At 36.0% G+C, this 12,829-nt stretch overlaps 1 protein-coding gene across 5 annotated transcripts in view; it reads right to left on the reverse strand.

The window, feature by feature from the left end:
* Positions 1-12,829, reverse strand: part of ccser1 (coiled-coil serine-rich protein 1) — a 75,547-nt gene that overhangs the window by 51,609 nt on the left and 11,109 nt on the right. For 3 of the 5 annotated variants that reach the window (XM_026270101.1, XM_026270102.1, XM_026270104.1), the window contains exons 3-6: positions 11,319-11,503; positions 4,789-4,879; positions 4,194-4,262; positions 3,943-4,057 (exon numbers count right to left, since the gene is read on the reverse strand). In XM_026270101.1, coding sequence (XP_026125886.1) covers positions 3,943-4,057; positions 4,194-4,262; positions 4,789-4,879; positions 11,319-11,503 — 460 coding nt within the window. The remainder of the gene's footprint in view (positions 1-3,942; positions 4,058-4,193; positions 4,263-4,788; positions 4,880-11,318; positions 11,504-12,829) is intronic. The other 2 variants (XM_026270105.1, XM_026270103.1) reach the window with 1 other exon arrangement.

Genomic DNA, 12,829 nt, shown 5'->3' on the forward strand with positions numbered 1-12,829 from the left:
CCATACAACAGTAGTTCACTGTGATCATGGCAGGCAGAGCTCCAGTAAATAAAAAGAAAAATCCATGACTGGTGAGCTATATTCTTCAGAGGTTTTGTGTACAGGGAACAGACCAAAATTTAAGTCATTATTCAGATTCGTGTCATACCCAAATGTGATGCATCTAAATACACTACTGTTCAAAAAAGTTTGCTAATGTTTGGGAGGATGTTATGTTTTCAAAAACCGAATCTGTTATACCCCCTGTATTTATTTAAGAAAAAATATTGTAGTACTGTGAAATATTATTGCAATTAAAAATAATTGCTTTTTATATGTAATTTACCAATACATTTACTCCAGTCTTTATTGTCACATGATCCTTCAGAAATTATTCTAATAAGGTGGTCAAGATACACTTAAGAAACAATTATTATCATCATCAATTTCATCTTTTTTAAAAGTAAAGCATTATTTTGAAAAGTAAAGACAATCCATACATTTACAAAATATGTCAGTTTTGATGAATGTAATATCTCAAAGTAAATAAATAGAACATATGTCTTACTGACCCTTTAACTGTTTGTAGTATGATATTTGAGAGACGCAGTGAGGGAAACATTTCCAAATACCCATAAAAAAAATAACCCACATTTCAGTGTATGTATTTCTTACATAAACTATTATACAGTATCAGAAGACTCAAATATTGTGTACAAGTCATATATACTGGTTGTGCTTTTTCTGTACTTTTGGTTTAAAAACGCTATGAACTGTTGTTTATAAAAAATAAAAATGAAAGTGTAAAAAAAAAAACTACAAGATACTACACATTTAGATAGATATTGCTTTTGTTTGTTTTTTTACAGAAAAGTAATGGCATGTTTAAAACTGCATAAGTAAATAAACAGAAATGTTATTTTTTTGTGAGCTATCCCTTTAAATGCACTGTGAATACATCATACCATGCCAAAAATAATTACTAATAATATAAGCTAGCCAGGCATGAATAGCAATAGCCCAGCTGACGATGAAAAAGCCTAGACCTTTGTGCACAAATTGTGAGATCTTTAACAGAATGAGAACAGAACGGTCCTGGGGTGCCATCAATTTAGAAAATAAATACAGAACTTCCTCAAATGTAGCAATAACGCAAAAAAAAGGAGCTTGCAGGGCTACTCGGTAAGAAATCTCATTCAAGACTGTGTCAAAGATATCAAGACAAGGTCATTCAATCACCACCTGCTGACAAGGCGAAAATACACTTTCCAGAAGCAGCACGGCTTTTATGAGGCATTCGCTAGCTCAAATATACTATAAAATGTCATATAACAGTGTAGGTTTGGAAAAGTACTTCTCATAACCTTTCAGCAATATAAGGTAATATTTGGCGCAGCGGTGTTGCATTTAAAACATTAAACCTTCTACTTACACAGAAAACAAATAAAGGACTTATTACAAGTAGCTGAAATGTAGTAGTTTCAGTACATTCTGTAATCATTTCTAAATAAACCGGCTCTATTTTGGGGCATGCTCTAAAAACGGTACAAATAATTATAAGGTCAGGAAAATGTATTCAATTTTCTAGGCTAATTTCCATGCTAATATAATTTGCTCTGTGTCCACATGGGATTCATCCGGCTCTGAAATGACTCTGCTGTCATTACGCATGAGGATGAAACTGCCAGTCAGAGCAGACCCGAGTTTGAGAGAACGTTATCAAATCATACAAACTGTCGGCGCAGTCAGTCAATGCCCATGTCAATACATCAGAGAAAGTTTGATCGTTTAGGGAACAAGATGCAAAGCAGTGGATGAAGCAGGACTAGCTTCCACGGAGAACACAACTGTATAAATTAGCTTATTCTCATGTCAACACTGTCATGACTGTATTTCTTGGCATGCTAGTTAGCGATCGCTGTAGTTTACTTGGCATACTGCGAATTCATTTCACCAAAATGCTTCAAATCTGGCTGAAGCTGTGCTTCTGTTTGACATAGCAGGGCAATCCCTCAACTGAGCACTGATGCTCCTAAATGAATATTCTCAGAATAGCACAATATACTTAAACCACACATACAGAGAGGCTGCAAATCTCTGTAAAACAAAACTTCTTTCTATTAATATATCATCCATCATTTTTTACATGATGGATGATGATGGATCATTTGACATGCTTGCTGTTTTTTGTACATTTTCGAAGATTCTGCTACTAAATGTTCATTTCTTTTCAAACTTTCTGAATAAATTCCCAGTTTTATACATTAAATGTTATTTTAAATGTTATTAAAATGTTTATTTATAAACATGTAATAGCTTTTACTTGCATATATGCGTAACATGTCATAAACTAAAGCATGATTTGAATGAAATTCATTCTTCTGTGGAACATAGAAGATGATATTTGGTGTATGGACCAAAAAAAAAAAAAAAGAAGAAGATTTAGAAATTTAGACATCTTTTTTGTTTCACAAAAGAAAAAAGTTTGAAAGAACATGAGAGTGAGTAAAGGATGAAACAATGCTCATTTGTGGTTGAGCATTCCCTCTAAGGAACTATAAGCAGTAAGAAATTGAAATATTTTCCTAAAAGAGTTTAACAACTGAACAAATATGAATTTAATAATATCTCTGCACTGCAATGTTGACAATTTTTTGACGATTTTAAACAGTTTTGAATTATTTTTGAAAGAATTCTCATATGCCCACCGAGACTGCATTTATTTGATCGAAATAAAAACAGTAATATTGAGAAATGTTAAAAATGTAAATAATTTTGTTTTCTATTTGAAATATTATTAAATCTAATTTATTTAAAGCTGAATTGTCAGTAGCCATTATTTCAGTCAATAGTGTCACATGATCCTTCAGAAATAATTTACATTTACATTTAGTTATTTAGCCGATGCTATCCAAAGCGACTTACAAATGAGGACAATGGAAGCAATCAAAATCAACAAAAGAGCAATGATATGCACCTCCTATAACAAGTCTCAGTTAACCTAACGCAGTACACATACTGTAGCAAGGTTTTTGTAAATTGTATATTGAAAAAAAATAATACAGAAGTTAGTGTTGTTGTTTTTGTTGTTTTTTTAAGAAAACAAGCAATAAGTAAATTAATAGAGTGCAAGTCTAAAAGGGGCACTTTTTTGTTTTTTTAAGAACAGAATTAGAACAGTGAGTGCTAGAGCTAGAGGTTCAAATAAAGATGGAAGAGGTGTGTTTTATCTGATTCTTGATTTGGGCAGGTCATTTCAACAGATGGAAACATTTAATGTAAAAGTCAGGGAAAAGCTTAATTAATGCCTTGAATATTATGCAAGCAGCTATTGGTAGCCAGTGCAAATTGATAAACAGAGGCGTGATGTGCATTCTTTTTGACTCATTAAATTAATCTTACAGCTGCATTCTAGATTCATTATAAAAGTATGATAGCACTGGCTGGAAGACCTGAATTAGAAATCAATCTGATAAGATGATTTTGTGCTCAAGAAACATTTCTTATTTTCAATGATGAAATCAAATATGGTGCTTAATATTTCTGTGGAAGCAGTGATAGTTGTTTGATGAATAAAGTAAAAAAAAAAAAAATGTTGAAATATATATTTTGCAAAATTGTGAATTCCTTTAGTGTCACTTTTGATGAATGTACTGCATCCTTGCTGAATAAAAGTACAAATTTATTTAAATCTATTTATAATATGCCTTTTATAATATACAAGTAATAATAAGAACTACAAGTCTGATTGGACAAGCAGGGGAAAAAAATCCTTATTTTTGAGCTCTGCAAATCAGTTCATGTTCATAAAACAACTGGATGATCATTTTGTGGTTTGCAACAAGATAAACACCATTACTGAATCATTACAGTGGGCATGTAACATTATCCCCCTGTCAAACCATTCATGTCTACACTGCATTTGTGAAATTTAGAGTAGAAGCTGCAGTGAGGAAAAGATACCTGAGGGGGGGCTCCTTGGGATCTCTTCCAGGGGTCCGGTCGGTGGAGGCCTCGAGGGGGGAAGGCAGCAGGTTGAGGAATGATGCAAGGGATTGACTGGAATCCTCCCGTGGGGCTGTAATGGCAAATAAAAGAAAAAAAGAAAGGAAAAAAAGCTTCTGGCTGAAAATAAGCTTCAACTTTATTTCCCTAAAATAAGGGATTTATTTATATTTTAAAGACATTTTTGTACAACAAACAAAATTTTGTACTTTGCTGGGTCGCCACTTGTCCAATGTGTAATCTGGGTCCTGAAGCAAAACCGGCTGAGAACCACTGATCTGGGGGAAGTGCATGCCAAAATAACTTCATGCACAGGCGCTGCAATATTTACTTCTCTTGCAAAAAAAACTGCTTTAGTAAATATCAGCAATGACATTCGCAGTGTTTATCTGTCTAGAGGCTTTGCCTGTGGTGCATGTTAACGTGTAGCGTCACATGTGCTGATGTAACTCCTCCCGAAATATCAGAACATTTGGAAAATTAAGATGACGACATGACTAATTCACAATTGTATGCATGCATAACTTTATGGTGTAATATTTTACAAGGTATTAAATTTGAAAGATTTGCCCAAGTCCTCTTCAGCTAAAGCTGGGGGGGGGGGGATAAGGACTTATCTTTTTATATCTATGGGAAAAATCATTTCTTCAAGCGATGCAGCTATTATAAGAATGTGTAATTACTATAACAAGATTTTCAGAGATTTAACAGCATGAATATGAATGAGAGATAAACGCCATAATATATCTTTGAGAGTGTGGAGCAAAAAGGAGAGAGCAACTGGAGTCTGGTAAAAAAACATACCATGGTGAGGTCGCTGGTCATCCGAAAGGTCGAGATCCAGCATCAGGTCATCCTCATCCAACTCAGATGAGCCAAGGTTATTCAAAACATCCTGGAAAAGAGAGGGGGAAAAAAATATCATGCAAACATCAAAATAAAAAAAAATATTGGCAAGGAGACCCCCGTGAGTATGGTCCTGGGTCCATTTTATTACATGCCATAATTCACCAACAAATGCGGTTACATAGTTGAACATAGTTAAAGAATTTTTAATTAAAGAATATAGTAAATATACATTTATATAACATGACTTATTTCAAGTTCTAACTGCAAAATTTTTTTTTTTTTTTTTTTTTATATGAGTTATAACCTAAAAATAAATAGCATTATGGATTATGCATTGTTTGTTAATATTTTTAAAGAACATAATTTGTTCAGAAAAATATATTAATATTTTAATGTCTTACACACACATACACACACACTATCATTGTACCATCTGTTTGTGATGAGACCAGGAAAAATGGTAAAAATGAGGACAAGCAAACCTTGTATGTTCAGGCCAATAGAAAAAAAAAAGGACTAAACAAGAAGTGTCTTACTGTTGAGACATGGTATCCATATAAGAATCATATTTTAGTAGTTATGACTTATTTAGAATCCAATTTAATGTCTCTACTTAGCAGTTAGAAGTGACTAATGACTTTCTTAAATTAAGCTCAAACCTCCAGCTGCGTGTCATGGACTCTTTGCTAAAGCAAGACGACAAAAGAGGATTTAATTTGATTTAAAGACGCCTCCACAGCAACCTTTCCACACATCTGACTAAACAGCACAACAAAAATGCACTCAAGAAGCAGAAACCCTGTGTGATTCCTTTCAAAGTGTCACACTGCCATCTTGTGCCCAGCATGGAAAAAACATACCTTAGGATTGAAAGCTAAAGGTAAGAATAATAACTCTAAAACAGGGTTGTTGTTTAACACACAAGCCGGACTCAGCAAAGCTCTGTATGGAGTATTTCAAGCTAATCTTATTTAAAAGTGCATGTAAAAGAAAAAAGGCAAAAGAGCAGCTATTATGTCCTATTAAAGTGGAAAAGCGCAGCTCTGTGGCTAATTAAGCAGGACACAGCAAAGGACTGGATAGTGCATCAGAACAGAAAAGTGTCTTAACTTTGACTTTGCTAGAAATTAAAGGGTCGCTGGGCACCTAATTAAGACTCTCAGGAAATGAAACGGCCTGGCCTTTACCTCGGTGAAATATTACGATGCCAGATGACAAAATGAACATAATGCATCACTAATGTTGTAATCTCTGTAAGAATGTAATATTGATGAAGTGAATGGCCTTATTCAGTGACCTGTTCAGACAGCGTATTTGGATATACTGAAGAAGAACAGTGTCATGGTTCATAAATGTCCTTGTAAACATAAATGGCCGAACACGGGTTGTTTATGTGCAGATTCATGCAAACGGTCTCAATCAACAAGGTCACTAATCCCAGATATTGACAACGAAGGACAAAAACTGCCAGTGCACGATAAAATGTCTGCGTGAATGAAAAAAGAAAGAGGTGATGAAAAGATAGTCTTTTTTTCCCTCAAGCGTTTATTTCTGAGGGATTGAGATGACAGAGAGCTGACATTTGGTGTGACTCACTCTCCATCTCCCGATGTTCAGATTGATTTTTCTGATCTTTTCATGTCAGTGTCAGGAGAAAACATGCTTTACTTATTAACGAAATATCCTGCGGCCCTTGACAAAAAGGCCAAAACAGTTCAATGCCAATGTAAACAACTTTTCCTCCCTCCGTATTTCTGAAATAACTTTTTTTTTAAATGCCTGTGAGAAAATAAACGCTAAAACTGTATTTGAGGAGGCAATCTAACAGGTTTCACATTAGCAGGTTATGCAAAGATACACCTTCAGACACATTCAGAACTAGAATTCTGTGCTGCCACCAAAAAGTCTTACAAAGAGTTGGAAAACCTTTGCACAAATATCCCAGGGATTAGCAAATGTCCCGAACTGAACCCAACCGCGCTTAAGATCCATTGCAAGACGTGTTGCGAACACGTGCCTCTTGGTACAGTAATGAGATACTGAAGTAACTGTAGGGAGAAATGGCAAAAAATTAGACATGATTCAAATGGTCATGGTACCGTCATGAACAAGTGTCGAAGACTAACACGGAAAATAAATCATTAAATAAAGAAGTCATTTTTGTTTTCTTTGCAGAAAATTTGTAGCTTCATGAAAAACGTTGAACTACTAATATCACATGGACTATTTTAACAATGTCCAAACTACATTTGGGCCTTAAACATGGTAGTTATGTTGCGGTCTATTTAGGGTCAGAAAGCTCTTGGATTTCATCAAAAATCTCTTAATTCGTTTTACGAAGAAGAAAAAGTCTTACAGGTTTGCAACAACACAAGGCTGTGTAAATAATCGCAAAATTTTAATTTTTGGGTGAACTGACCCTTTAAGTCAGTAGTGATTTCTTTTAGTTTCAAGTTTAGGCCACAATGTATTGCACAAAATAAGGCCAGATTCAATAAGGCAGATTTTTCATAAGTGAAACTCAGGCCCTTCAGGCACATTCAGCTAACCAGCACTGGCTGCTGCCAAAAGTTTCATTCATCAGCAAGACCAAAGTCTCCTGCTCTACAAAATAAAGGTTGATTGCAAGCTAAAAAAAACAATTAGGCTGTATCAAACAAGAACCATCTTGATGCAAATTAAGCTACAAAAGGCAAAGCCAAATTACCGAACAACACTGATGTGATTTACAAGCGTGTTGGCCAAAGATTACAGAAATGGGAAACTACTGTAGTTCCTCAAATGTTAATGTTGGAAGAACACAGAGAGCAATAACTGGCATGCTTCCCTTGAGAGCAGTGAGCATAACCACAATTTCTCACTGTGACAATGGAATACTTCCCTTTTCCTGTCTGTCTTTGTGTGTACATAAAAAGTTGTGTGAGTCAGCCCTGTAAAAAAGTATGTTAATGAGCGTTTACATTCTTTGGTGATTACAGCGTCAGCTTAGAAAAATCTATGAAAAAGACTTTACACAGAACACACACACATATTCTTTTTTTTTTTTTTTTTTTTTAAATAGGGCTTAAAATAAAAATGAGTAGGTAGCAACTCACTGGCTTTCAAAATGGAACATTCAGAAAACAAATGATTTTCTTTTAAATAAATAAAGACCACTGTTATTCATGCTTAAGTTCATTTTGAAAATGACTCACGCTTCAGTGAGTGAGTCAGTTATTAGACCAATTCCTACAAACAACTTGTGAGTTTGGGACATGTTTGAGACTGATTCATTAAGAGCCGACTCATTCATTCGCAAATCGGACATCACAGATAACAATGTTCATTGTTCCGTGCAGTTTGCACAACGCAAAATGCTGCCCTGTCTCTGAACTTGACGGCACCATAGAAGAGGATTTTCCTTCAACAAATCGGTTTCATCCGTCAATTAAAAAGTAGACTCACATATCCATTTATCTTTATTTAGCACTGCTTCGAAAATCCAAGAATCTGGATCCTCAAATTGGCCTATAACATACAACACGTTTCCTACGATTTCCGATTTCTGTTGACAAACCTGATCAGACACGCTGCCTTCAGGATGTAGCCTCATCCAAGAACAACTGCCAAGCAGGATAATGTAAATGGAAAGGCCAGGTCAGCCCAGCCAGAGTAAAGGTAACCCTCACTCACAAATTTTGCTCGGCACATGACTTGATGACAAATTAGCAGTGGCACTTTAGCAAGCATTAAAGAACAATCAGACAGGATGTGGCGTTTCCCTCCGCTACCCTGGAAAACAAGAGCAATTACTTTGGCCTCAAGCTGTGCAGGTGCAGGCTACATTATCGAGAAACAAAACAAAGCCTTTATAACTTTATAGGAACTAGCCAAAAGTATGACCCATTGTTTTCCTTACTAATTAAAAGAATGTTTTCCTGTAAGGGTTTTGTCTAAAATCTCACTCAAGCTGAATTCTTTATCTATCACCAATGAATGGCACAAGCTAAATGTAGTCACCACTAACCTTTTTTAACAATTAAATTAAAAAAAAATTTTTTTGAAGGAAATAAGTTTTATTAAGCAAGAACGCATTAAGTGATACACAACGGTTTCGATAATACAAGGAACATTTCTTCATCACCAAATTAAGATATGATTTCCGAAAGGTCATGTGATGCTGAAGTATGGTGTAATAATGGCTATTGAAAATTCAGTTTTGCCATCACATGAATAAATTGCACTTTAAGATATTTGAAATAACTGTTCTATTTTAATATTGTAATAATATTTCACAAAATAATGTGAATAAAAATAATGTTTATTTTATCAAATAAATGCAATGTCGGTGTGCATAAGAGACTTCTTTTAAAACCATTACAAATCTTACCAACCCCAAATATTTGAGTAATAGTATGGATTTATTAGTAGTTCACAGAAGTGACAGTACTTCAGCTGTTCTCAAATCAGTGTACATTTTCAAGAAGCAAGCTACTAGTGAATAGGAATAGATTAGTATGGTTGGCTATCCTGTTACACATCTAATAACTACGTATGAGGTCAACCAGTTAATATTCTCAGCACTGGTACATTTAAATATTTGAGTTTTAGCATGCGGAAAGTGTGCAGTAAAAAAGTCCCTTTCAAGAAAAGGTTGTTCACTCAGCAGCGATATTTGCAATGCCTCCAGGCAGCTATTTGGGCGTCCAAGGCCAAGTCGTTTCTACTTGAATGGGGAAATAAAAGTTGTTTTTTTATTATTTTCAAATAACATTAGAAAGAGCTTCTATTTCAGGCTGGCCCATCCAATGTTCACATGCCATCAGTCCTCAGCAGGGGTCTCAGGACAGTGACTGTTTCTATGGCAAACAGAGCTTCACTGCAGTGATGTCATGACTTTAACCGGCTCTCCTATTTAGAAGGCGGGACTTAATCCACCATTATAATGCAATTGCGTATTCTCCTATTCATAGTAATATGAGTGCACTGCCTTTGTACATCTGACGTCTTTGGTAGAACTTTAGCATGCTAAAAGTTAGCACTGTACATATATTTGTTCTTAGTGAAAACTACAGGAATGAAAGAACTGCTTGTGCTCCACCACCTTGAACAAACTTCAACACAATCACTGTTGGACTTCAAATGGCCTGCTGTGAACTGTGCTCCTGTTATTACCCATAATCCACAGGTTTATTATGAGGTCTTGTGACAAGATTAAAGGACACTATTTTTCTGGAGTCTTTTAATAAATAAACAGATGGTGGCTTTAAAAAAAAAACCTTGCCGTACAAAAAGGCTGTTTTATGTTGTGAACTAGATATTTCACGATCAGAGTTTTTTTAAAGAAACTAAACTTGTGATTGAGGAATGAGAATCCATGAGACCCAGTGATTAGGTTACAATGAAGCATCACGAAAAACTGCTTCTTCCACAGTAGCTCGGGACAGTCTGCTCTAGGTAGATTCACAGCAGTGCCACTCTTTTCTATTTCGTAATTATTGATTTAGCTGCACTCAGCGGAATATTCAATGACTTGGAAATATTCTTATATCTTTCAACTGCTTTGGGCTTTTCAATTACATTTCAGAGTCGATTCAATTGTCCTTTTTTCTTCAGGGCTAAGTTTTACTATAGTACTGACTCACCAGAACCTGGACCTTTCAAGTAAAGTTTAAACCTCTTGAATACACACAACAGTTCTCTATTTAATTGCACACTTGACTTTATTTATTCTGTGGAACATGAAAGCATAATTAAAAAATAAAATAAAAATGTATCTTGCAGTATGATGAATGTTAATGAGAACTTGGGTTCATTACTTTACACATATCCAAGCATTTAACAGTGTGTGTGTGTATATATATATATATATATATATATATATATATATATATATATATATACACACACACACACACACACACACACAATATATAACAAGACTTCTGAAGTAACACAATAGTTATTTGCGTTCATATCCTTGCGTTTTTCCTAAGTTTGAAAGCTTTATTCCCCTTTCACTGTAATTAATAGTTTTTATTCATATTTCAAATTAGTTTTTATATATATATTTTTTCCTTATAATTACTCTGGCTTGTGTTCCACAGAAACAGAAAGTCATACAGGTTTGGAGCGACATGAGGATGAGCAAGTAATGACTAAAATTTTTATTAAATATTTTGGACATTTGGATTTAATAATAAATCAAAAATTATAGGCACTCTACATTCTTGCACAGGAACCTTCTACAGAGGAAAAGTGACCCATGGATACTGGCCCTGCTGACCTGCTGGGTAAAATGGTGTGAGAGGATTTGTCTGTTTAATTAAGCACTGCGATTATATCACTGGGTGGGAATTTAATCCCTCGGAAAGACACATTGAGAGTCTACATCAATGGTTTTACAAGACAGTCATGAATTTAAATCAAATAGACCAATTCATCTATAACTGATTTTAGAAAATGTGAGCTTGAGCATTTGAGAATGAGAATGGCATTATATTTACCAGGCTGCCCAGTTTAGAAGATGAGGAACTGGTTCTCTGCTTGGATAAAGTGTTGCCCTCCATGCAGTGAGGATCCCTGAGGTTGAGGTGAAGCCTGGGTCCTCCTGCACCCTCAGAGGCCGACCGCAGACGTCTCTCCATGCGCATCACCTCATGGTACGGGCTCACGCTGCTGCACATGGACACTGTGAGGGATACAATCATAGATTAGAGAAACATAAAGAGCTCTAAACCAACTGTTCTGAGTTATTCAGTATATTTCTTCATTATTTCGGTATATTTAATACAGGTCCTTCTAAAAAAAATTAGCATATTGTGATAAAGTTCATTATTTTCCATAATGTAATGATAAAAATTAAACTTTCATATATTTAGATTCATTGCACACCAATTGTTTTAATACTGATGATTTTGGCATACAGGTCATGAAAACCCAAAATTCGCAAACAAATTGCATATTTCATCCGACCAATAAAAGAAAAGTGTTTTTAATACAAAAAAAGTCAACTTTCAAATAATTATGTTCAGTTATGCACTCAATACTTGGTCGGGAATCCTTTTGCAGAAATGACTGCTTCAATGCGGCGTGGCATGGAGGCAATCAGCTTGTGGCACTGCTGAGGTGTTATGGAGGCCCAGGATGCTTCGATAGCAGCCTTAAGCTCATCCAGAGTGTTGGGTCTTGCGTCTCTCAACTTTCTCTTCACAATATCCCACAGATTCTCTATGGGGTTCAGGTCAGGAGAGTTGGCAGGCCAATTGAGCACCGTAATACCATGGTCAGTAAACCATTTACCAGTGGTTTTGGCACTGTGAGCAGGTGCCAGGTCGTGCTGAAAAACGAAATCTTCATCTCCATAAAGCTTTTCAGCAGATGGAAGCATGAAGTGCTCCAAAATCTCCTGATAGCTAGCTGCATTGACCCTGCCCTTGATAAAACACAGTGGACCAACACCAGCAGCTGACATGGCACCCCAGACCATCACTGACTGTGGGTACTTGACACTGGACTTCAGGCATTTTGGCATTTCCTTCTCCCCAGTCTTCCTCCAGACTCTGGCACCTTGATTTCCGAATGACATGCAAAATTTGCTTTCATCCGAAAAAAGTACTTTGGACCACTGAGCAACAGTCCAGTGCTGCTTCTCTGTAGCCCATTTCCTGCACACGCCTGTGCACGGTGGCTCTGGATGTTTCTACTCCAGACTCAGTCCACTGCTTCCGCAGGTCCCCCAAGGTCTGGAATCGGTCCTTCTCCAAAATCTTCCTCAGGGTCCGGTCACCTTTTCTCGTTGTGCAGCTTTATTTGCCACACTTTTTCCTTCCCATAGAGGTGCCTTGATACAGCACTCTGGGAACAGCCTATTCGTTCAGAAATTTATTTCTGTGTCTTACCCTCTCGCTTGAGGGTGTCAATGATGGCCTTCTGGACAGCAGTCAGGTCAGCAGTCTTACCCATGATTGCGGTTTTGAGTAATGAACCAGGCTGGGAGTTTTTAAAAGCCTCAGGA

Source organism: Carassius auratus, chromosome 8, assembly GCF_003368295.1.
Source record: "Carassius auratus strain Wakin chromosome 8, ASM336829v1, whole genome shotgun sequence".
NCBI lineage: Eukaryota > Metazoa > Chordata > Actinopteri > Cypriniformes > Cyprinidae > Carassius > Carassius auratus.